At 41.5% G+C, this 26930-nt stretch overlaps 1 protein-coding gene across 2 annotated transcripts in view; it reads left to right on the top strand.

The window, feature by feature from the left end:
* The window catches only part of GRIA4 (glutamate ionotropic receptor AMPA type subunit 4), a 237345-nt gene that overhangs the window by 204734 nt on the left and 5681 nt on the right, over nucleotides 1-26930 (top strand). Inside the window, exons 14-15 of one of the 2 annotated variants that reach the window (XM_050908180.1) lie at nucleotides 23308-23422; nucleotides 25686-25820. In XM_050908180.1, the coding sequence (XP_050764137.1) occupies nucleotides 23308-23422; nucleotides 25686-25820 (250 nt within the window). Of the gene's footprint in view, nucleotides 1-16006; nucleotides 16122-23307; nucleotides 23423-25685; nucleotides 25821-26930 lie in introns of both variants that reach the window. The other variant, XM_050908103.1, reaches the window with a different exon arrangement.

Consider the following 26930-nt stretch of genomic DNA (forward strand, 5'->3'; position numbering starts at 1 on the left):
TCCAGATAAAAATGGCAATATGTGCATCTCACTGAACAATACAAGTTTAAAAGATTGTATGATAAAATGGTGACTTGTGGTCAATCAGTACTTACTTCTCTGAACTGGTCTACCTTGTGTGTGGTAGGAAGTAGAGTCAAAACTACTGCTCTTTTTCTCAACTATGTCTAGATATCCTTTTCTCAAGTCTCTCTGTATTTTTATAGCTAGAAGCCTTACTCACATTTTCTGCCTTCCTTCCTCTGCTTCCCATTCCAATTAAGTCACTGAGTAAGAGCTTAATTCAAAGCTGAAAAAAGATTTAGCTCCTATTTAACCATATATTTTAGCAAATCACATGATGCTGAACGATGCTGTGTGCTCTTTTGTTGAGTGAGACTCTCTTTTAACAGCTTTTGGCAGGATTGGCAGTTTTCTGTAGTCAAAGTTTGACTACAGTTTTCCCTGCGCTTTTTTGAAGGCAAAAGTCAACTGGATGAAAGTGGTCCAAGCCTCACCTGATACAGAGACCTATTTTATTGTTACACTTCAGTTATTTCTTTCTACTCTAAAAGAACACATAAAAAGAATAATCTGCTTCCAGGACCCAGAGAAGATAGAGCTTTTTTTTTTGCTTCCCCCCCGCCCCCAACGTGGGCAGGAATAGCATCTGTGCGCAGGAAGATCCAGATCCCTTGCATCTTCCGTTACTAGCAGCAGGGAGGAACGAGGCCTGCAGGTGAGAGCAGCCCCAACAGCTGGCAGCCCATCTGTTGCCTCCAGAATAGGCTTCCTCTGTACTAATTATACATTAGGTTCATTCCAGTCTGTGGCTTATATGATTCAATTTAGTGCAGCCAAAATTTGCAACTGTGTCTTAAGAGAGGCTTTTACATTTAGAATGAGACCTTTGGCTTCCTTGGTATGGATGTAGGCACCTGATTTTGCACGGAGCAGTGTGGAAATCCTTTTTATAGCATTTTACACTGTGTCATTTGTGTGGTTCAGATCTATTTTGGATCTTAAAACTCTGACTCTACAGAAGAACTCATCAGACCTCGTTGGAAATCTGCTAGTTATTTCCTACAGAATATCTTGACTTTTTCTAGATAAGTCAAATCACCCAAATTTCAGGTGCCTAAATGCAAACATTATTAGGCAATTTTTCAGATTTTTACATTTTCAACAAAAATTTTGAATTTGAAGGTTTCCACAAAAGTTTTTTACTCCTTGCAACACAAAACAGTAAGAGCCAGGATGCAGGCTGATGTTCATTTCTTTATTGGTTTTAATTAAAAAGATTATGTCCTTCTGTGTGCAAAGCTGTGGGACCAGCCCACATTCACATGCTCTGCACTTTCTAAGATCCTTCTCCTCAGGTTTTAATCAGTATATGATACTATTTTAATTATATTCTGTACCTGCTAATGATATTTTTTCCTTTAAATCCACATGAACACTTGACAATTAGTCCTCGTTGTGCAGAGTTTAAATAATGTGAACTCAGGCTATGAAAGTGTAGTTGAAAGTGAACAGAAAGTCATCACAGTTTCTTGAGGATTTAGGCATTTTTCCTGTCACAGTTAAATGAGCAGGCTGCTACTTCTGGCATCTCTTTTAGATAGTGGGCAATTATCCAAGGCAGTTTCCAATTGGAGTGCTTTTAGTTCATCCAATTTGTAGGCCACAAGAGAAGATATTGTGGCATCAAATAAAATAATTGCAAACATTCAGACCACATCTAGAATACTGCATCCTTTTTTTGGCCTCCTAATTCAAGAAAAACATCAATAAATTGAAGCAATTTCAGTGGAAGGTGATCAAGATGGAGCTGGATCTGGAGCACCTGCCCTGCGAGGAGAGGCTGGGGGAGCTGGGCTTGTTCAGCCTGGAGCAGAGATGGCTTGGGGGGGACCTGACAGCAGCCCCCAGTGCCTGTGGGCAGGTCTTTGAGGAGATGGAGCCAGGCACTTCACAGCAGTGCAGGGCGGGAAGGTAAGAGACAGTGGGCATAAACTGAAACAGGAGAAGCTGAGACTGGATGTACGGAGGAATTTTTTCCCCTGACTGCCTGAGGACAGTCTGACAGTGACACTGGTTGCCCAGAGAGGTTGTGCAGTCTCCATCCTTGGAGGTTTTCAAACCGTGACTGGATGAAGCCTTGGGCAGCTTGGTCTGACCTCAGAGCTGACCCTTGCGTGAGCAGGAGGTTGGACCAGACACCTCCTGAGGTGCCTTCCAGACTGCACTATGCTATGATCCTTTTTTGACAATTATGGATATGAAAGGGACATCTTCAGCCATCACATTCAATCTCCTGGAACTACAGAAGTAATTGGAAAGTTGTAGGAGCTTACAGAGAGTGATGTTTAGGTTTTCTGGGTACTGGGAAGCCTTCTCCCCAACTTGTACAAAAGCTGCTCCTGACCACTAGGCTTTAGTTATGATTTCTGTGAATCAAAAGTCAATCAGATTGTTCTTATCTAAATCCCATTCTCATGCTGGAAAAGCAAAAGAGAGTGAGAGTATCTGAACTCAGTGAAACAAGTGGCAGTGCTTTGTATCTCTGCTTTGCCAGGGCAAAGGGAGCCCTTAACTTCCTAAGCAGCCTTATATAGCTGCTGAGTGACTGACAGCATGGACCTTTGTGGAACCCCTGAAAGTGGGGTCAAAAGGTGGAAGAGTTTTTTGTTATGGGAGTCAGACCGCTCAGGTTGGCTGTCTCTCACTTTTGGCAGGGTATGCGGAAAAATTAGGACTATCTCATGGTTAAAGACTGAGTTGAGGGAATGTACACAGAAGTTTAAGCTTACTCTATCTCTAAGAAGTGATTTCCATTGGGAGGCCACAAGGATAAATTCTTTATGAACACTTGCCTGAAAAGGCCCAAAGATTTCTGAGCGGTAATGAAGTGTGGCTGACTGAAGTCATGTCATACTGATGAGCTTAATTATGATCCTGCCCCGATTTCCTGGGAGTCTTGGAGGAGGTCAGTTCACCTCCTCGCTTCAGTTTCACCTTTGCAAATTGAGGGTAATGACAATTGCCCATCAACCTCGGAGGGATAGTGAAGATTAATAGCATAGTGTTTATTGTGCTGTGAATATTTAAAGTCCATTCCTACTTCAGATGTTTGTATGGTTATTTCAAATCCATGGAGGTGTGTGCCTCAGAACAAACCCCACGGTAGATTTCTCAGTGTCTTTGATCAAAGAAACTGTTTTGGAGATAAAACAATAGAGAAAATGTAACTTCAGCTAATGGTTTCTTAAACAGTCTATAACCACATGTTGTTCTGTGTTCCCTTTAGAAAGCAATAGCAGAAATCTCCATCACCAGTGGACCCGACTCCCTCCAGCTTTTTTTATTAAAAGTGGCATGTGGGCATGTGTTCTGTACAACAGCGGTTACATGGGCTGGATCTCCGTATCCACTGCGGAGATCTATTAGTAATTTCCATACCTTGTTTTCTCTGTAGCCTGGCTGCTTGTATTTGAAACATTACAAACATGAGTATTACTGTATTGACGTGACTGTGCTTGGTCTGACTGGTATGAGCGCTGGTGTATTTGCATTTGCTGCTGTGTACGTGGCTGTACTGATGGTGGCAACGTTATATAGCTGGTTGCCAGAGGGATTGTATTGCCCTTGTCTGATAATTTCACCTGATCTTGGACTGATGTTCAGCTGGCTTCAAGGCATTTTAATTATCAGCACACTGGCTATTGGACCGACCATCTCATCTGGTTGCTGGCACCGTTTATGTTTATCTCAGCCTATCAGATCTTCCTCATTAACTTCTGTGATAATATTCAGACAGAAAGTCCTAGGAACTCTTCCAGCTAATCCCCATTTTGGCTGCTGACCAAATAAGGCTTTATATGACACAACTGTAATTGCTTCATTTGTATGGTATTGATCTGCCATTAGGCAAAACACAAGCCAGCATTTCACTAAGGCTCAAGTTATGCAGTATTATTTATTATTTGCATTGCAGTTGCAGCTAGAGTTTCCACCTGGGGAATGGACCCCCTGTTTTTTCTCTCAGTCTCTGCTTCTAATTAAAATAATGAACTTCAAAGTGCTTGCATTATAATTAGACCAAAGTTTAAGAAACCATCTCTTAGGGAGAATCTTTCCATTTATTGCCTTCCTTCCAATCCTTCTGTATGAAAAACATCAGTGTGGAGTCACAAAGAAGCATGTAGAGTTACAGAAATCTCTCATGCCTCTTCTCAGTCTAAGTTTAGATCTGATAACAGTGTATCAGCTGTGGAGATCTTATGAATTAGTGGTCTGTTTCTGGCAACAGTAAAAATCAAGCATCCATCCTGATTTCTCAGTGTTGCCAATGGCTTTTGACATAGTGGCCGTGTTACGTTAATAACTTTGTGGACATTGACGTCAGTGCATGAATTCCCTCAGAAGCAAACTGCCATTTTGTCCTATAGCTTTCCCATGTGGAGTTGCTTTCCTTACTAGGAAAAAATTAATGGATGAGCAGACTGCTTGTATTACAACACTTTCAGCACTGCACAGTATGCTGATGGTATTTGGCTTTGAAGTCATTTCATGCTTTATTCTCATTAAGGTGAGACTGGGACTTGGTGTCTGAAAAGTCTAACCAGACAGGCAAAAGATTGGTGCTCATTGGAAACATCACCTAAAATATTGGGTTTGTTTCTAAAATAAAAATATAGACAGTCATAGAATCATAGAATAGTTTGTGTTGGAAGGGACCTTTAAAGGTCATCTAGTCCAGCCCCCCTGCAATGGGCAGGAACATCTTCAGCTAGATCAGGTTGCTCAGAGCCCCGTCCAACCTGACCTTGAATGTTTCCAGGGATGGGGCATCTACCACCTCTCTGGGCAACCTGTTCCTGTGTTTCACCACCCTCATCATAAAAAATTTCTTCCTTATGTCTAGTCCGAATCTACCCTCTTTTAGTTTAAAACCATTACACCTTGTCCTATCACAACAGGCCCTACTAAAAAGTTTGTCCCCATCTTTCTTACAAGTCCCCTTTAAGTATTGAAAGGCCACAGTAAGGTCTCCCCGGAGCCTTCTCTTCTCCAGGCTGAACAACCCCAACTCTCTCAGCCTTTCCTCCTAGGAGAGGTGTTCCATCCCTCTGATCGTTTCTGTGGCCGTCCTTTGGATCCGCTCCAACAGGTCCATGTCTTTCCTGTGCTGAGGACTCCAAAGCTGGACGCAGTACTCCAGGTGGGGTCTCACCAGAGCAGAGTAGAGGGCTAGAATCACCTCCTTCGACCTGCTAGCCACACTTCTTTTTATGAATTCAACTGGATCTGGCTACTCCATGAATTCCCGAGAACAGCAATAGCAGTAAGTTCATTTTTTTTCCAGTTGCAGCTGCTGAGAAGATGGCAGGAGGTTTTTTCTCACAGATACCTATGTCTCTGTCACTGTGAGATTGGTTAAATGCAACTCATTTTGTATGAGTCTTCTGTGAGGACATCTCAGAAGTATTAGCTAGGATGGAGGACTTCTATCACCTTTTATGGAGCATCTTAAGCTGACGGTGAGGTAGTTTGTGAAAAAGGCATGCAGAGATGCTCAGTTGAGCATCTTTACTTGTAGAACTCAGTCCATTGTGACTCCTGATGTTTTTTTACCTTTTCTTAATCTTAAACTGACATCCTAAACTAATCAGTTGCTGCTATGAGGTCTTGCTGCTTGCAAGGAGGAAAATATAGCAACGTATCATAAGGAGTAGAATAACAGGAGAAGACCATGTCAAATATAGTTCCCCTTACCCATCTTATCATTATACATTCATAAAGGGTGAGATTCAGCCTGGCATAAATGAAAAATTGGAGAAGTCTGATAGGGAGATCTCTTCAAATATTGCCAAATTTGAACCAGTCTCCAAAAATACCAGCTATGTTCAATACTGCATTAAGAAAGATCTTGGGTTTATTATATTAGCTGCCCTGCTACCCGCTGAATAGAACACGCATTTATATAGCACATTGAGACATGGGGCTGGTTAGGAACCAGAAAACCTAATTTTTGCAGTGAGTCCAACAGGACATTTTACTTTCCATGATTTGTAGCGAGAGTCGGCAATGAATCCTGACTGGTTTTGGAGGTCACAGTAACATTTCTTCTGGGGATAGGTGATTCAGCCTAGGGCTGGGTCTTCCTGTGGATGAAAGCTGTGAAATGCTCAATCGAAGGTACAATATTTCTGTCACTGCTGGGACATGTTGAATGAAGTGAAAAATTAGAAGCTGCTGAAACAGCTGCCACCTGCTTTGTGCCGAAAGATTTTGATGTAGTAAAATCTTCCTCTGTGTAGGGTGGCCAGAGTCTGCGATCTTAATAGGCTGTCTAGTAATCCATCAGTGATATCAAACGAATTGAGATGGATATAAAGAAGGAACAACTTTCTGTTACAAGGAACCACACCCTATTTCTGTTCAATAAGCACTGAATTGCGTCCAAAAGAGATACATTTTTCCTAGCCTCATTCTGGGTGAAAATAGTCACTCTGTGGCATTCAGGAGCATAAACTTAAAATGCCTTACAAATATGGCTAAGATATTATGTAAAAGAAAATTTAAATCTGCTGGCCAACATCAGTAGTGATGAATAGTGTTTTCAATCCCGTTAAAATCAAGTCATCCATTCGAAAAACAAATAGATCATTTGTTCAGACAGTAAACTGCAGCATTTGGCTTTTTCTTGCGGATGGAGTGACATAAGTATCAACGACATGTACCTGGATAACGTAACATAATGTCATTTAAAGAGACCTGCACTAATACAGTCAAGGTAGGAGAGGTGAGGGGCAGCACGAGACGTGGTACAGCTTCACTGCTGTGGCCCCCACCGCAAGCTATTACTCCCTGTCTCTCCGCAGTGCTAATCCAACACGGATGGAACCTCTGCCTTGCACTGAACCATGTCCTGTGCCCTGCCACGAAACCCCTACCAGTCTGTGCCAATACTACCATTTTCTCTCAGTTGGGGGCCCCTAAATTTAGGAGTTACTAGAGAGGCAGGTGAAACGGCATCCAAACACCCTGCTGCGACAAAACCGTGAGCCGAGATCTGCTTTGCCTAAGGTGTAAAAAGGCAAAAGGCTTTCTGCCAGCCATGCCAGGGGTGAATGTTAACCTGTCTGAAAGCATTAAGTATTTTGGGGGCATGTATTTAAAAATGCTCATTTTACACATTTCAAATTTTAAAATGTTATTGTAAGTGCTTTCAGCAATATCAAATGTATAAAAACCATAAAGGGCTCAAGATTCCTAATGTTTCTGAGGTGAGAGAGAGTTTCGAGGCAGCTGGCACCGGGCTAAGCTTATCCTCAGAGCACATCCTGCAGTGTGGAGACAGTGTTACACTGGTGCTCAGACAAATCCCACTCAAGCCTTTAAAACATATATTTTGAGTTGCAGGTGTTGGACTGCAGCAGCGTATTCACATAATCCTGCTTATGCTGCAATCGGCAAGAAAAATTGTACTTTGAAAAGTGGTACTGCTCAATGAGAACAGGATTAGGTAGTCATTAGTGAATATTAAAATAGCTCGGAGTTGGGAGAAACTAGTGTTTCTGCTGCTACTAAAGACTATATACTGAACCAATATGAACAGTTTCTCTAGGGACAATTTTATGTGTTTTTTATTTACAGCAAAGCTTTGTATAAAGCAGAGAAACAAGCTGAGTTGCCTTCCCAGGTCAACTGCTGTTGTTTTTACACAAGTAAAATAGATATTTAATTGCTTGTGCCAAGAAGTGTTTGCATACTGTAATTGGAGTATCTTGCTGCAAAACAGCTTTCAATTTATATAAATATTTTAAACTACAGTCATCAGACCTCTAGCTGGTGTAAATTGTCAGAACTTCTTTGAATTCAAAGTAGCTATGGCAATTTTTAGCAGCAGTGGGTCTCCCATTAATTGGAACTCCTGCTGATTCTCAAGGTGTCAGTTTGGCTCATATTTGTTTACAAAGCTCAGTTCACGTAACTAAGCTGCATACTTAGGATATACATAGAAGCTGTAAATACTCAGTGCCCCCAGAAATTAACCATCTTATTTGGATGGCTAAATGAAGAGCATTATACTTATTTTAATTAGCCACAACTGAAAAGTATTTGAGCGCTGCTTTAAGTTTCCCATCTCTAAACAAAGAATAACAATACATACACACTCTTGTGAAGATATTTTATTCTTAGTGTTTGTAGAATATTTTGAGATATTGTTTTGGAAGAGGTGTTTTAAATGCAATTGGACAGGGGATTTTTAAGTAACATTTATAAATGGTATTAGCTTCTAATGCAGCACACAACCTGCCCATAGCTTTTTTGCAAGACTTTTGGCTTTCCACAGCCCAGTCAGTTCCTCAGGGGTATGTGGATTTTGCAAGATGGAATTCAAGAGGCACCCACTGTCCTGGTGGATCCTCAGCTGGGCCTGGGCACTCAACTGAGATGGCCAGTCACGTCCTTTCTCTGATAAGCATGTATATAACAATGGACGAGTTTAGCAGGAAAGCCTGAGACACCCACTGCAGAAGAGCTAGTATTGTTGTGAAGACTCACAACTTGAATACTAGTAGTTCTTTATTTAATATAAATGCTGGACAAGCTATCAGAGCAAGTGCCAAGGACTCTATTTTGTTTGAACTATCAGTTACATGTGAAAATGTCTTGATACGTGCTGTGCTTCAGTATTTGAATACAATTTTTTCATACAAATAGCATTACAGCATGTGAGCCTTTATAAATCCCAGTACAAAAACTAGTCCTATAAATTTTTTAATGTGTTTAAAAAAACATGATTTCAAAGTTGGCCCTTAGTCATTAAAATTTAGGTTGTTCTTCTTGTAAAAATGCTCTTGCATTAGCTCTCTTTTTTAATATTTGCATTATTGATCCTTCAAGCCGCCTGAGTATAGAATGATGTAAGCTTTGGCTACATCTTCCTCGTTAACAGAGTGCTTGTTTCATTCCTAATTTATTAAACATATTCAGCCAGTGCCATGCAGCTTTACACTCAATTTCTCTTGATGAATTGTCAAACACCCTTAAACTGCGCTGCATTTGTGTCGTGTTACAATCTGCCATCAGCACTTTTCAAAACATGGTTAAAATAAACAGCTCAGAAGATGGCCAGGTTTTAATTTTTTGCTTGGTAAGGTTGCATTTTAATTTTTCCCATTTAAAATCATTTGAATGGATGATAAGAACAAGCTGTAAAAAAGCACCTACTTGTGTTTCACTAAGTACCTCTGAGACAGATCCTCAGCTGCATCCAGGAAACACTAGGTTGTGCTGCGAGGGGAGGCTCTCGGACAGCTGTGGCCTTCTCTTCCCAAGCCACCTGGGCTGGATACAGATTAGATCATGAGAGAATAACTGTGATTCACATCACTGAAATAAGGTCACTGAACTCGGCTTCACCAGGCTCTCTCTCTGCCTTGTCCTGAGGGAGGACCCCCTCCAGCCTGCGCCAGGAGCGCCGAGGGGCTTATCTGGGAGATGGCTGCATCAGCAGCTGGCTGCAGGGAGAGGTGTCCAAAGTGCAAGGAAGAAAATGAGTTGCTTGAGATGCATCATCAATTGCCGACACGTCGCTGGCTGTGACATTGTGGTCTTGGGAAAGCTTGTTCCTTCAGTGAACTCCTCCTGCGGATGCACCACCGCATCTGTGGCTTCACTTCCCGTTGTGCAGTAGTTTACTGATCCCCACTTCTTTCCAGGCACTACTTATACAGGAGTACATATAACAAACTTTTATGACAATGCGGTCATGGATTTTACTGGAATAAAAAGCAAATCCCTGTATTTTGGCAGTTGGTCCATTCCTCGCATATGGCCCACCTATGGTGCTTTGATCATTTAACATTCAGGTACTCTTTGTTTGAAGTTTGCTGCACGTTCAGAGAACCTAAGGTTAAACAGAAGTGGCATCCCTCCACACGATGTGACTTCTAAGTGACTGAGCGATTGCTGAGGCTTTCAAATCCTTGTGGGAAAGATTTGTGAAAAGCCTTTTAGAGGGTCAGGGTCTCTGCTTCTGCCTCAGTAACTGCGGTGGTGGCACCAGCGGTTCTAGGACGATACACTGTGCAATACGGCTGCAGTTTAAACAAAGCTGTCTCTGTGTACGTAGAGTCTCATTAGTGAGTCACGTTATTTTTGCACATCCTGCTTGTTCATTATTTCAAGTGAACAACATCCCCGACGCTAAGCAGTGAAACAACAGTGCCGCCGTCTGTAAAGATAACAGCAGAATTTCACCAAGAATCTGCCCAGGATTCAGGGAATTATTTTGCTGTCTAACATGCCAGTTACACAGAATTTATGAGACTAAGTTCAGGAAAGGGATTCAGGAAAATGTCAAAGCTGTTTAAATAGCTAAGACATTTAAGTTTTCCTGGCAAAACTCTACTGGTTGCCTAAAAGATTGTTATTAAATGCTCCCAGCAGAGATCCTGCCTTTGTTGTAATGAGTACTTAGGGACCTGTCTGTACCTTTACGCCATTTAGTATTCAAAAACAGGTGTTCTGAGACCTGACTTCATGGAGGAGATCTCCTTTGCTACGTGTGCTCAGGCCAAGGCTGAGTCCTCTGAATTGTATTCACGGATGGTGCTGAGCGGTGCTGATGGGCGGTGCTTTCCACCCATCCCATGAACCATTGTGTATCCAGAGATTTTGGGAGCTGAAAGACTTAAACAAAAAGCAGCTGTGGCTGAGACTGTGGATACTTATTCAAGTCTAATCAGGCTGGAGATAGCCTTCTCTACCTGTCGCATGTATTCAAGCTCTGGGCATTAGGCTGTTGAAAACAGGCTTGATCTTACTGTGCAGGATGCATTTCATGTTTTAGTTTCTGGTTTCTTAGAGATGCTGAGTTGCTGTGCTGAAATAGGTGCTTAAAGTGCTGCATTAGGCAGAATTTGGTGCCCCCTCCCGTGCTGTTCCCCTATGGCTGTCTCAAATTTCCAGCAGTGCTCATGATGTTGGCTGCTGTGGTCTCTAGCCTGGGCCTCTGTCTCATTCCCTCATGGTGCAGGAACCTTTGTGTGTCTCTTATCAGCCTTGGAAATGCCCCTCCTGTGGTTAAGCATGTAATTGCTAGGTACCACGGTGTTGTATGCTGTAGCGTTCAGATCATTTGTTGAATGCCTGCCTCACTGCTTCATACGGACTGAACTGTAATGGATGAGTCGTCTATTAACCATTGCTGTGACCCAAACTCACTGGAAGTCAAAGCAGACCTCTGTGCCAACTTCCCTGGGCTTTGGGCAAGCACCCTACGGCGATTCTTTTGGGTAGCAGATGAGGTGTCCCTGTCTGGAATCATAGATGTTATTTTGCAAGGGACTGGGTAGTTGCACTGTCATCTGTCTGTGCAGTTTTATCTTTTGCTGACTGTGAAAGGAATATCTCCAGTTGGCACAAGAAGGCTCTTTAAAAAAGTGACACTGATTAACGTTTTAAACTGCTTATTACTATTTATTTATGGGGAGAGGGAAAGTGATTTTAAATCAGTAAGAATGATTTAATTCTCATGAAGTTTTTCATGCTGTAATTCTATAGGCAGCTTAAAAAAAGCTGTGATCCATACATTGAAATCACTGCATGCACTCAAGTAATTGTGAAGTGAGGTATCACTGTAACACAAGGGCTGCAGTTTTGGCTGAACTGGCTTGCCTATCACATACAAGGACTCCATTTTTTTCTGAGTAATGGAAAAGACAGGATTGTGCAGTGACAGCAAGGATTAAGAGTCAAATATTCAAGCACTTGCCTGCTTTCTACTATTAAACTCTTACTCGTGCAAAGATTTAAATTTCTTTATTGAGGAATACATTGTTCTTCAGTGGGAGTTTTGACTAAGTGTGGTATTGAGGATACAGTCCTATTTTTTAATGATAAAAGAACAGTTTCTGCCATGGATACTCAAGTTTCAAAATGCCTTCCTCTGTGGCAGAATGAAGCACTGTCTAGGATGAGTACAAGTGATCTAGACTGGCTCTGAGGTCTCAGGTATATAATTTCCAATGTAGTCACCATTGCACCTATCAGGATCTCGGTTACAACGTTTCTGTCGGAGATACAGCAGTGTTGAGCAAAGGTTCTCTGTGTTTTGCTGACCAGAAGGAAATTATTTATTTCCACATGTTGAGGTGGACCTGGATAACAAAGCAACAGAGAAAGCGGTGTGAAACTAACCTGGTTTTACATGGCCTACTAGACATGATGAGGACAATAATGTGTTACATTTATAAACAATACGGTTTAATTTCAGAGCACTGATTGCAGCTTAAATCCACATTTACTTCTTCATCCTTTTTATTTCCATTTCTCTGTTGTGCTGTGAAACTGTCTATGGATATGGCTAATAACCCAGCTAAATAACCCTCTCATGAATGGGTTTCATTTATTTATTTATTACTCTAGGATTACTATCAACCAGCTGCAGCTTCTCTAAATGACTGTGGGAAAATTTTTCTTGATAATCTTTAATGCTTTGAAAGATAAATTCGAACATTTGGCAAGTGAGAAAGCTCTTTCCCTTCAACATGGAAATTAAACGTGAAAATTTATATTAGTTGTCAAAAAAACCCGCCTAGTTGGTTTTTATTCATCTTAGAATATCTGGATAAAAGGTCTAAGTAGACATTAACTGTAAAAGCTTGAAAAAAAAGTTGCAAGTTATCAGGTAACATCTTCACCCACGATAAGATAAAGATTGAAAAAAAAACTTTCTAAGGATTTTAGCATAAGGACTTTGTCTAATTCAATGAGCTTTAGTGTTCATACTTGAGAGACTACAGCTTAGAGGAAATAGTATGAAGATGCTTTTACAGATAGACTGATTGATAGGGCTTCCCATCCGCATTAAACTAAGACTGTGCTCAAGTGGCTCATTGAATTGAGAGTTAGTGATATTCCTTGAGATACATTTCATTTTTCATGGGAGTGATCACTCCTGCCTGCATCTGTAGCACTGTCAAAGCAGCTGTTTATGTTATTGCTACCCAGTGTGACAATTAGACATAGCAGCATTAAATTAGACCTTGGTTTGGTTCCTGATGAAGGGAGAAGCAGTTTTGACATTGACTTTGTAGACAGCAGGCTCAAGCTATATATCTAAGCCATTTTCAGAATAAGTAATGTTGCTCAACGTCAAAGAAATAGTGTTTCTAGGATCATCTTTCATCTATGGCTCAGTCCCAATGTCCTTACAAAGGTAAAATTTACATTTAGTGTACAGGAAATTTGTCTGTAAAGTGGCAAGGCTGGCCACACAGTTACCTTTCTGAATGGGGCAAACAGGCCAAAAGCATAGGTTTTGTAACTAAAAGCTGAGTAGGAAAAATATGTAGTAAATATGACTGATTCAAAAGCACTTGCTTCCAAGAACAAAAGGGACAAATGAACAATTTCATTCCAATTTTGCAATTGCTCCTCTCCCTCTGGAGTGTGAACCATAATTAGAGCACTTATACAAAATCACATTTGTCAGCCTGGCTGCTAAATTCCCCTTAAAGCTTTATCCACAAAGAGCAGTCTGTTATCACTCCCACTACAGCCTACAGTTCTTATTTTCACTTTCAGGGACAGACAAGCAATTACTTTATCTGTATTGAAAATCTCATATAAATGTAACTACAGTGAAGCTAGGTAAAGTCAGATCTACACACAAGCAGTTTCCAAAATTCGTGACCAGCCACCGAAGACCTGTCTCAGTCCCAGCAAGAGCTATATGAAAAGCTGTTACCAGAAGACAGTGAAGGTATGTCCTGAAGCTGACATTTGTCCCACAAACGGGCCAATGTTGTAAGGAACACTCCATAAGCTGTGAAATACCATTGTCTGTACCTGTCTGCCAGGAAGATCTCTCTCCTAATGAGTGAGAGAAAAATTTCCATTCTAAGACCAGAAGGGAGCCCCAGGGACCAGAGACCAGCCATCTCTAGAGAGGGTGAATCACAAGCCCCAGTGGCTTCTGTTGCCATAAGATCTGATGGAGCCCTGCCACCAGAGGATCTCTCTTCCCCAACCCTTCTCCGAGTGCTTTAAAGGTGTTGCATCCTCTCATAATTGATGAGGGGAAGATGCCATTGACAGACGTAGCTCTTGTCGAATCCCACTCAGCTCTGACAGACAGATCTTGACAGCATTAAACAAATTCAGAGAGAGAAACTCCATCTTTCTCAACTGCATATTGTCCCTGAAGAGCAGTAGTTAAGCTACTGGCACCTCACAGATACTTCTCTCCCTTTGGAGATGAATGATGCTTCAAGGATATGAAGCCACTGCTCCACATGCCTCTGCAGATCCACAAGCAAGCCTGGGCAGACACCCACCAGAAAGAGTGTACGTGTCTGATAGGCATGGATGCACTAGGGACCTCTGAACATGAAAAGAGGAAGATAAAAGTTTATTATTATGAGTAAATATTGATGTAGTTGTGTACCATTAGGATACATGACTGTTGAGGCTCTTAGTAATAAAGATAGGAAGTCATACACTTAAAGAAGTGCAAAGGTTCCTCGGGAGGTGATCAAGGCTGCATAAATGCCTTGGCAGATTGGTTATCAACTGATTTTAAAATGTCATGTAATGACTGTAGTTCCTGTCAAAATCCAGGTGCCTTACATTTGGGTCTGTATGGTAATCTATACTGTCTACCCTGTGCCATCCAGTCTTAATGCTCTCTGGACACCTAAAGGAAAAACCTCGGAGCATGCACAGAAGCAACCCCATCCTAGGACCAGCTGTGTCCCTTTCTTGCCTGAGTTTCAGTGCACTCCCAGCAGCCTTGATTTCATACAGAAGCAGTGATTCTGTGCTTTAGCCTTCGTGTTGGCAACCCCCCTCTGCCTGCACAGATCCAAAGTCTCTCTCAAGTTTTTCTCTCATCTGAAAAAAGAGCACTTAAACATGAGATGGAGGACACCAGGTTCACGGAGCCCCTTTCACTCTGTTGTGCCTGTGCCACTGTGCTGCTAGCAATGCAGGATTCGTCTTTCATCCAGTGGTAGCATAACTTGTATAAACCCTCCAGGGAAAAGTCCTCAGGACGTCCTGACTACCTGCTTGTATCTCAGCACCCAGCGAATGGGCTGGGTTTGGTCTTCCCAGCACTTGAGTTTCTGCTTGGCTGCACTGTCCTCCTGTTTCCCCAGAGAGGATGCCTTCCACCGCCACCTTCCTCCCCCACACCGTGGGTGCCCTTCAGGCTGGGAGACAGGGTGCTCTCCCAGGATAGCAGGGCAGTCCCTGGAGTCACAGCACTAAGCTAGACCCCAGGTCTTGCATTTCAGCTAAGCCTCTACTATGCAAAGGGAGCAGGACTCCAGAGCCTGCATCCCAAACGCACGGATGTGCCTACAGCAGGTGATGAAGCTTCAGACGGGCAGCACTCCCGGCACCTCTGTGCATTGTTTTCTATTGACTGGCTCTAGACAGCGTCATAGTCAGTGTGCAAGCTGTTAGCTCTCCTCTTCAGCTCTGCCTCACACTGCCTGTTTCTGGAGCCTTAGCCCATAGCTTGTGCGGGGTCACTCTGAAGTGCTGTATGTCAAAACTGTATGTGACACAGTGACTGCCAGCGTCTAGCATAGGCTGTCTGGATCTTGCCCCTTTAGTATATGGGAATACATTTTCCCATCTGCTTGAAAAATCAGCCTGGGTCCACACTAAACATATTGTAACTATAGATCCAAATAAACCTGTGTAAATCATTTATAATTCCAGGCAAAGTTTTATCATCATTTTGCAAAAATAGTTTTGGTTGGTTGATAGAATTTTCTTGTTAAAATCCAAGCCATTCTGAAAATCATTTCTACACTGGAAACACATTTTTCACATTTGAGAGTAACCACAATTATTTGTACTGCCAAGGGCTTTGAAATATGGAAATGAGAGGTTTATTTAGTGTGTGGATCAAGCTTATAAACAGCTTAAGTCCTCATTCCTTCTAACATCTTAACAGCTGTGCAGTTTCTTACAAAATATGTTTTATCGTTTCAAGAAATGCTGTTAACCTCGCAGTTTTAAAACTGAATGAACAAGGCCTCTTGGACAAATTGAAAAACAAATGGTGGTACGACAAAGGAGAATGTGGCAGCGGGGGAGGTGACTCCAAGGTTAGCCTCAATGTCACCAAAAGCGGGTAAACAGTATGTAAAGTAATTGGTGCATCTGCTGGGGTTTTACCTGCGATGAAACAGCTTCACCAGTAGCACAGCACTGCTGGTACCTGCAGTTGAAATCTAGGTGTATGCAATTACTGTCAAAGCAAAAATATTTGCATTTGCTTAGGTGCCCCAAGGGGAACTCGTAAACAGTCTCTGCTGTGAGATCTATCACCAGGTTTCAGAAACCTGCATCTTCTGAAATTGTGATGAGCCTTTTCCAAGCTTGCTCTTGTGAACAAGCAGTGTGAAATCTTCAGGAGCAAATACCAGCTCAGACTTTTTTTCTACTATATGGTACTACCCAAAATATTTTTCAGTGACACTAGAGGAAAAGGGTGAAAATCAGTGTGACTGCCTCCTAGCAGTAATCTAATGCATGGTCCAGGCTCAGGGATCCACTATTGACACAAACAATACTGGTACAAATTACGATTTTCACGTGAGTATCCAAAATAGGAGGACAAATTTCAGCTAAAATATCTTCACACTGACATTTCCTGATATCTTACCAGAAAACTGAAATCCATGGTGGTTCCCTAGGCAGAATTTATCAGACAGGAATTTTAGGCTGAATTTTAGGCTGAGGTGATGACAGCTTCTTATTCTTCCTGCATTTCCGTATCTTCCATATGGCCAGTGCCACTACTTCCTTGCCTCTTCACAGCTTCTTTTTGGGAAAGTGCCTTGTGCTGAAAAGAAGCAAAGATGTGGAAGTGGAAGACAGTGAAGTGGGGGAGGATGGAGATATTAAAAATACCCCTTCCGTGCCAGGCAGCATGTAATAATATTTATGTGCTTGTGTGTGAACAATATATAAGAGAATGCTGCACAGGTAACTGTGCAGGCACAGAGCTAGTTAGATACAGATGATTAAATTTGACTGATTTGTCATACACAGTTTATGTGGCTTTCTTTACAGTTGACTACATATATTTTTTCTTACTATTTTCTCTCCTTCTTTAGTCCTCCTGCTCTTTCATGCTGTGTCGTGGCCTCAGGGACCATCCCTTGGGCTGTTCTGCACTCACCCAGAACTGGTCTCCTAATCCTCTTCACTTTGCCTTCGATCCTGCTGCTCTACCTATTTTCCCCCCACCGCTCTGCTTGCCAGCAGTCACAGTTTCAAAAATGGTCTCTATTTTCTCTTCCAAAGTGCTTAGGTGTATTAGACCTGATAGCACTTAGCTGCAAGTGGAGCAGACACCAACTTCTTGTAAGAAAGTTGATAAGTGAACCATAAATCTCCCACATATTGCTACTATTATATGCTCCACCTAAGCCTGAACTTTTGCAGTATTGGGGGAGGGATGTTTATTTAATTTTTTTAAATGTCACAGGCAGGGAGTCACATCATTGAAATACCTCCATTTTCTTAGAATACACTCCTCACAAACCTGCTGTGGTTGAAAGGTGAGATAAAAGCTAGGTAGCAAACTAAGGATGCTTTTAACTTACTTTCCCTGATTACCAGCCACTGGTGCTTTGAGTCATGAAGCAGGAAAAGGGGAGCAGCTCATGGTAGAGGGAGACAGGCAGGGCTTCACCAGGGAAATGTCTGGAAGTGCTGAAGGAGCAAGTTTGGTGTGATGGCAAGTGACAGAAAAAGGAGTGGGGGAAAAAAGTAGAAAAGAAGAGCAAGGAGTGCGGTCCATGGAGAAACAGGGAGGATCTGTGAATGCAGGAGGGAGGAAGGAACGCATTGCCAATGGAAATGAACAATAGGTGACACAGGCAGTTCAGGATGCAATAGAAAATATGGTCGGTAAGGCAGCGTTAGCAAAGGGTGGAGAACATGATGGAGCTCAACCTGTGGTCCTAGGACTATAGACACCTGCCAGGAGCATTCATCTGGCCTCAGGCCTGTTTCTTGCCACACTTCTTCCCAGGCAGAGCTGAGTGAGTAGGCAGTACCAGTGCTCTGCCTGGGAAGCCTCAGGTCTATCATGCACCTGCAGTGCCCACGTTCAGTAGAACCAGGCACATCATGGAGATGAGCGGGCATTACCATGCTTCTCAAATTCTGCATTGTAGCAGCATCTGGTCTTGTTTTTTAAACTACAGCTACTCTGACTCCCCAAAGTGTTAGTTAGGCATTTATCATCTACAAAATCCATTTCCTTGTTCAGGAACAGTCTTGTAGGATCTGATCAATTAAAGTCAATAAGACACTTTCTACTGAATTAATGGAGCTCTAAATATTTTAATTTTATATGCTAGCAAATGATCATTAGTGGAAAAACCAGGACACCATGCACTGTTGTTGTAAACCTGACAGCTACCAAAAAATTCCTGAACTAAGCTCTTAAGCATCTCTAGCTAATACTTCTTTTCACTGTATGAATTTAAAAAGAACAAACCCTGAGCTTTGTTACCAGCTCCAGTCCAAATTACAGGGCTTCCTACTGTCATGAATGAGAATAAGAACATCCTCTTCTCCTGAAAGAAATACAGCACCTGAGACTTGACTGATAAATGTGCTGTTACTATTTGAGATGCACTAGTCAGAATATCAGAGTCTAGACCCAGAATAACCCTTCATGATAGTACAGAGGACTATAGAAATTGGGGAGTTTCATGAGAGCTGAGCAGTTCTCCAAATGTGTGTGTTGCTCTGTAAAACAAGATTTCTCCTACCTCCATTCTGTGCTCTTAAAAGGTCATCTCTAGCCTCCTCATTTATTGTTCCCTTTAAGGAACAATCTTCCAAAATTCAGAAAGACAGTTCAGAGAGCTGCCCTGTGTGAACCACCTGTGGTTTAGTGACCTCAGTAACTAAGTGATGTTTGAAGATAAAACTGAGGTCCCCGAGTTATTTGAGTGCTTTTGAAAGTATTACCTCAGATATTAACTGTATGCCATCATCATTTCATGTGATGCATGGGAAGGTATTTAAACACAGTTTCTGCCACTCTGCTCCATTGTTTTTATAAAAGTGTGAGTGGAAGGAGGCTGTGCTGATGGAGCTCTCCTCCAGTCTCTGCTGGCAGCCCTCAGGAGAACACGGTGGCCCTTGTTTTTCATTCAGCAGATGAGACTGAGCTTACACTTAATTAATGGCTCAGCCATGAGTGGGTAATGAAAATGCTCCTAAAGCATACTCATGATTGCATTTTTAAAATTCCTGCCTACCAAAATTCTGTATTGGTTTCAGAATCGCTCAGTATTGTAATTTAAATGCTATAATTGCCCATTCGTTGTCCTGAACACAACTAACTCAGAACTTCATTAATGCCATTTTAAAGCACTGTGATTTCGCTGATGTTGCTGGCACAAGATCCAGCCCGAGGCTCTTAAAAACCAGCCCTTCCAACAGCAAGTGATTGATGACAGAATAGGAAGAAATGAGTAAGAAGCCGAGAGAGGAGGTAGAAGGGCTGAGAACATGATGAAAAGGTAGAACACCAGTGTCCCTGCGCCCAGGTCAGGCTGTGCCACCACTGACTTCAGCACGTGAGTAAAGAACAGGGTCTCCTGTGCTGTCACACAACAGTTTTGCACTGTGGCTACATGGGACAAATTCTTCTCCATACATAAAGGGTAATTTTAGTTATTATTTCTCATATATTATCCTTACATGAATTCAAGACAGATGGATCCTGTTTATGTACAACAACAGAGATTCTCAGCAGCTGTACATTGGAAAAACTACACTGATTTTTACAAATTCTGCCAGTTTACTCTAGTTGAAGATTTAGCCCAACATTAGTAATTCAGGAATCACTAAACGACTTGGAAAAAACCCAAATCTGTAGTCATTTTCCATTGTAATATTAAGTACACAAGACTAAACTTGATGGGAAATTTAATTCTAAATGCTGGATTTATCCTCTGTGTATGACTTAAGTACATTGCTCTTGCTTATGTGCAGCAGACCGTACTGATTTTTAGTTTCTGACCCCTTTAACATCAGTGGGACTATTCACCAACTGATTGTGTAAGCAGTGTAGTAACAAGTTGTAGTCTCTGAGTTTGTGACTGACACCGTCAAAATGATGCTTATTTGGAGAGGACATTTTCAAAGAAAGGAAAAACACCTAGATAAGCAACCTGCCCTGAAAGCCAAGGTGATCTGGGCATTCATCTCCCATGGGAGCTGTTGAAAAATCTCCCACTAAAATGAAAAAAACAAACAAAACAAAGCCTAAAATACATGAAAATTCACTACACCTGCAATTACTTACTGTGATTGCAAACAGGTATGTATGTTGCTACTCTGAAAAGCATAAGCAAAAATCTTCCCTTTCCCCTCTGCAGCCCCTCAGTCTGGGCTTCTTGTATGGGACCATGTACATTTCCCATCGCAGCTGGCTGATTTAAAGTGGGACAAAAAGCCTCTTCTGAAAGTGTAAAAGATGTTTAAATTTAAATATATTTAAAATGTTTTTAAATTTAATTTTAAATTTAGCTTGGAGTGCTTCTCCCTCGTCACAGCTAGGACTGTCTGAGGGGAGATGTAAAGGACACATAGTGTCTCATTCACACGGCCTCGCTAGGGCAGGTGAGAAAGTGAGGGACAGAGGACAGGTTTCCCTGAGCTTGTGTGGTGCCTTGATTCAGAAAGTGTTTCAGCAGAAATAGTGGAGAGGAGAAACAAGGGCCTGGCCTCAGACACATCACTGGCTGTATTTCAGTGAAAAGCAGGAATTGCCTCACCTCTGCTGGCCATTGCCATTGCATTCAGTTATATATGGAGGATAGCATGGCAATTTTAAGCATGAAATTGATTACTTTTCCCAAAGGAAAACCTGAGACCTTCCTCACGGATACAGTGCAGAAAGGATGACATTAGAGGAACTACAGCTACAAAGAAGAAAAAATCCCTGCCTGTATCAGGCTTTATATACCTGAATTGTTAGTGCTGAAAAAACAAGCAAAGGACTAGGAGACATCTGTTTTCTGACTTGTCCCAGCTTGCTGCTGATCTTGATAGTTCATATCGAGCCCTAATTATCACTTTAATCAGTTTAATCTGCAACAACTCCACAGGCTTCTGATTTTCCGTGTGAGAACAGTACCTGGATGTCCCTTATCTTTGTCATAACGAGCCCCGTTACACTGCTGGGATTTAGGAGCACTGAAATGTGGCTCAGTGCCAATGCATGACATGTTACAGATGACGGCTATCCAAATAATATTAATTATTTCACACTTGTACTAGAAGCAAACAGAGGATCATATTGACAGGCAACTTGCCAGCATCCCAGACTGCTATCCCCTCATTTCACAGCTGTGGGACTCTCATATTCCACTATCAATCTGCACAACCTGCTGCCAGGAAGCCTGAAGACAAAATGTAAGTTTGAATACTGGAAAAGATCAAGAAATAGGCATTTTCTGTTCTAGAAGCAGAGTATTCCATATCAATTAAATGTGTGGGATGTGGAAAGTGGATGAAGCATTTTCTTTACTTAAAGGGATCACTTGAGAGTACCTGGGAATCCTCTCACCCAACTGTAGCTGTCAAAAATTGTCATTTCTCTGAGGCACCAAGGCTTCCTCAGTAGTAAATGAAAAGAGATGGGCATCTCGACAGCATGCTACATCCTTTGTTAAAACTGGTATCGAAGCCCACCTTTTGGAGGTACCTGTCTTTTTCCCTTAACTGCAGGGAGGCCTAGACAGGCAGCCAAAGTTTGGGGCATAACTTATGCGTGAAAAAACTGAGGTGAGGTGAATCGCCCTCTTTATGTATATATACAAAGAGTAATCAGAATGTATGGAAAGACAGGATCCCTAAAGCTGAGAGTAGCATACGAGGTTCAGGAGCTGCTATTTGTGTATTAAATAGATATACAAAAACATGCACAAATATATTAATACATAAGCATTTGGGGATTTCCAGTTAAACCAGTTATAGAGTGTAACAAGCCCCTTTTCTCTTTCATAGAAACCTACTATTTTAGTAGGTTTAGTTGCACTATACTTATTAAGGCTTGCACTGGTTATTTATTTATTAAGCCTTGAATTCATGAGTTAACATTTTAGCAATGCATGGATTATGGTGTATTATGAGAGATTAATTTTCCCATAGGAATCTGCTGGCACACACAGGATCAGGTCCTATGTCATATAACATCACCAGCAGGCTATCTATCACATGCCATTTCTGCTTATCTACCTCCTTCTCTGATATATATTGTATTTTCATGCACACCTGCACATAAATAGATATCCATATGCCTACCACATTAAGAATTGGACAGCCAATGATTCAAAGTGGAAAGTACATAAAATAAGTCTGTTAATCCTTTCATAGGTTTTTAGAAAATAAACTGGTACAACTGCATGAAGTGGGGCATTACCATAATACTCTGAGATTATTCACTGAGTTTAAGTAACTTCAGTGTAAACCCATAGCGGTTCAGGACTGAGGCATCAGATTAGGTTTCATCTCAATGTTAAACTCTCTTACGCCACCCACAGCAAATCCCACTAGTAAGAGAAGACATTCTAAGTAGTAATTTATCATCAGCCTGGGACCCTTGAAAGACTTATGTGACTAAGTGAGATTTAAGGAAAAATTTGAATTTGAAAATAATGTTGAAACAGGAAATGAAAATGAAAGATTGACTGTCATGTTCTTCTTAGCTGAGGATAAGGGCATCGGAGCTCTCCCTCTAAGTTCTCTGCATACAGACCTCCTGATTACAGATCTGTGCCAAGTGGTTATGGGCAGCAAACGGCACTAAGCATCTCCTTTCTCTTGCCAGGATAATTTTGAGGGCAGTAAATGAAATAGCTATAGCCAAGTCATATTATTAGTTTGTATGCATACAAACTAAAAATAGATTGAAAGCAAGGAACACAAATGAGTATGTTTCTTCAGTCGTATATCCAGTTGTATTATATATGTCTCTGAAGCATATGTTGTTAATATGTCTAAGCCAATAGTTTTGGGTTCACAGTAATTGCATACTATTTATTTACAAATCTTCCCCAGCAGTATGTGCCTGTTACCTAAAGCGATGGAGCAGGTCCCGGTCATATGTCTGTCTCTAAACCTGGGCCAACAGTACATGACATAGCACCCACTGTGGCCTCTGCTCTGTCACTTTGCAATGCGATTCTATGTAGTTTTACTTGAATAACATAAAATAACATATATAATGTTATTTATGTTATTTTCCACGTGAAGAACTCCTGTAAACCTTGCCGTTTTGAAACTCAGTGAGGCAGGCGTCTTAGACAAGCTGAAAAACAAATGGTGGTACGATAAAGGTGAATGTGGACCCAAGGACTCTGGAAGTAAGGTCAGTCGCTGCAGTTCGGGACCTACTATCGTGTTCACAAAGCAGTAAAGGAAGTAATAAACAAAATGACTTAGAAATAAAATAAGCAGCTGTAGATACAGAACGAATCAGCTTTGCCCCATCTTGATGGGGGTCACACTTTAATTTAAAGAAGCACTATTGCTTTTTAAAGTCTTCAGTGATATAAATCACCAAACATCGTCCTACATATTCAGGGCATCTGTTGAAGAGTTACAAGGCAGCTTTTTGGTTTTGGGGGAGGCAGGTTGGGTTAGTTGTTTCCTTCCTGCCTAGGGGAGATGGACTTTCCCCACTGACTACTTAGGACATGTCCCTTCCTGCCTTCTCCTTTTGGAGCTGGCCTCCCTCAGCGGTTTTCTGAAAAGGAGAAACGCTAGCAGGAAGGATTGCCTTTCATCGCTGCCCAGGGTGGCTGTGCCTGGCTGCCTTTGGGAACGTCCCTGGCTCCTTGAGGAGCCAAGGAAGACTTAACTTGAGCTTTGAAGTGAAAGGCTTTGATAATTAATAGCTTTCTACAGCTTCCAGTGTTTACCCTAGTCCATTCCCAAACAGTAATCCTAACAGCTCCAGGGAGCAGAGCCTTCTCTATTTCTCTGTATTTGGGGACAAACACAGAAGCAGGTATTTTCTGATGGCTGGGAAGCACCACAGTCAGTGCCAGCCCTGTATTCGGGGAGTCTGAAATTTGTTCACAGTGCCTGTCTCCGTGCCAGGCTGTGCTGTCCAAAGCTAAAAGGAAAAAGAGTGACGGGCAGCGACTGCTTGCTGCCTGTGTGCCCTGAGAGTTACCCTGATGGACAGCGGGTAAAATTAGCCTGGGAAACAAACTTCCAACACATTTTGCTTTTTCTGGCAAGTGCTTTGGAGAAAGGAGTGAAAACCAGTTAAGAGGATGGCAGAGTGCCTGTAAATGACAGCTGAGAAAGCCTCAACCCACCACATACATCAGGTCGGGTCTCTCTCAGTCCTGCCTCCTCCTTGTTTGCAAGCACCATGTTAGCAATTGCCACCAGAGGAACACAGTCACCTCCAAGATATTCAGTGTCCTCTTAGCCAGCTAAAAAGAGACAGACAAGGCAGAACCCAACTATAAGCTCCAAACAACCTCTGTACGTCCATGGGAATTGTTACTGTGCTAATCTACTGATTACACAACAAATAGTGCCTCTTTAAATTAAAAATCCAAATATTTTGCATTCTTCATAAGTTAAAATTTCATAGAGATTACAATCGGAAGTTAAGTACTGTCCTTACTTTAGGTAAAGATTATATAGTCTGCATAAGAATAAAGCTTTATAAGTATCTTAAGGCGCACGATGTAGTATATGGAAGTCAATCCTGAGAGAGTTCCTTGAGAACTGTGCTAAAAATGCACATGGATTTCAAATCAAAAATTACAATGCATAACTAAGCAGTGAAGTATAGAGAAATGTAGAACAGTTATTTACTACAATACGTCCAAGAAGGTGATCGTTTATAAAATTATGTTTATTTAATAATTTGCTAAAGAACGTTCTTACTGTTGTGTATGTGAAATGTTTAAATTGCTATTTAAAATTATACTATTATTGAGCCTCAGTAGTCCATGGGCATGTTCCAGAACTGTATCTATAATAAAATAGAAACAAAATACAATAATTGGTAAGAGGCAAATATATCACAATGTGTATGGTACAGTGTGCACTTTCAAAGGAAGTGTTTGTTCAAAGAAATAGCTTAAGCCTCACATGTTATTTTCACCTGTCATTTAAGTATCAGAAACTCAGTCTGGATCTTTTAAATTAACAGCAATGCCTACCACAAGTACAATTACTGTTTTTGTAAAGATCAAGCAGAGTCTTGTCTGATATAAATGGAAGTCTGGATTCCAAGGCTTTTAAAGAGCTTTACATAAATGCAGTTTCATATCAGTGCTAAAATGTCCCCTAAAGAGAGCTAGACATGTCATTGTTTAATTCTCCACTTAGTGGAAGTAATGCTTTGCAGTAAGCAAGCAATGACATCCTGATATGTTGGCAATATACTTATAATATTTTTTATGCCAACTAGGAAAACTAGGCACTTACTTAAAATATATTTTATAGATCCAGATAGGTCAAATTTTGTGAGAAGTATGTAAACAACTGTCACTTAATTTCAGCTAAACATTGTTATTTATTTCTATTTCCAATGTTTTAATGTGTAGCTTGTGCTCCTGGGGGACTGTTTTCCGGGGTTAATTGTGTCGCTTCTGTTTCCCCAGGACAAGACGAGTGCCTTGAGTCTCAGCAACGTTGCTGGAGTCTTCTACATTCTGGTTGGAGGCTTGGGCTTGGCAATGCTGGTGGCTTTGATAGAGTTCTGTTACAAGTCCAGGGCAGAGGCGAAACGAATGAAGGTGGCAAAGAGTGCACAGACTTTTAACCCAACTTCCTCGCAGAATACCCAGAATTTAGCAACTTATAGAGAAGGTTACAACGTATATGGAACCGAAAGTATTAAAATTTAGGGGTAGGACTTAGGGCCTACTACAGTGAGTGGGTGATGCATCTTGTAACGCAGTGTTGTGACATGTCTGTCTAGTGGTGCTTGCTTCTGAACAGAGCTTTATATTTTGGAAAACTTCAGTGCAAAGTGGTTCAGTTTTTTTGGCTGCAGATGTACAGTATACTATTCTATGTTGCTAATAGACATCTGCATTGCAAGGAATTTTTAACATAAAAAATACATTTTTAACAACTGAATGTTGTCGAATCAGTTGGGAGATGACAACTGTTTGAAATCGTAAAATATACATTCAGAGGGCCAGTGTTTAATTACTTGATTGGCCAGTCTGTTTTCCTAAAGGTTTGCACTCTACTAGTGACAAATTGCTGTAAGCCTTTATTATTCGATGTTGGCCCTAACTGGGACTTTGTTATAATCAAGATTTAGGATAGGCAATGTCACTGAACCATAGTTAACCTAACGGAAGACAAGGCACTGTTACAAGAAGTCTAAATGTTGTTTTACCTTCTCTCCCTCCTCCCCACGCTATTCCTTCACTCTCCCTTTGATACATGTTCTGTGCTAATTGTGTGGCATTTTTTTCACAATATCCTGCTTCAGGTCAACCTTTGTCCACTATAATAACCACAAAAAGTCACTAACCAATGAATAGACCTTGATTATCATCCTCAGCTTTCAGTAACGTAACCCCTTACCTAGCTCAGGACTAGTGTATTTTATATGTTCATGCAGTGATTTCGGAGACTGAACCGCTGATGTTGCCGAGCTGCATCCTGTGTAGTTCCCCTGAGTAGGCGTGCAGGGATGGTTTACTAATGTACTTGTTCTCATCCGTGCAGTGAGTATCTTGCCAACTAATGATTAGTCAAATCAACTCTCTGACCTTTGGAAATGGCACGTAGCAGCAAATTGAGCTTCTAAATATAACCTTTACATAGCTCCCAAGCTATACTGGCTGCTTTATAAGTGAAGGTGCAGCTAGGACCCTGCCCTTTCATGC

Source organism: Gymnogyps californianus, chromosome 1, assembly GCF_018139145.2.
Source record: "Gymnogyps californianus isolate 813 chromosome 1, ASM1813914v2, whole genome shotgun sequence".
NCBI lineage: Eukaryota > Metazoa > Chordata > Aves > Accipitriformes > Cathartidae > Gymnogyps > Gymnogyps californianus.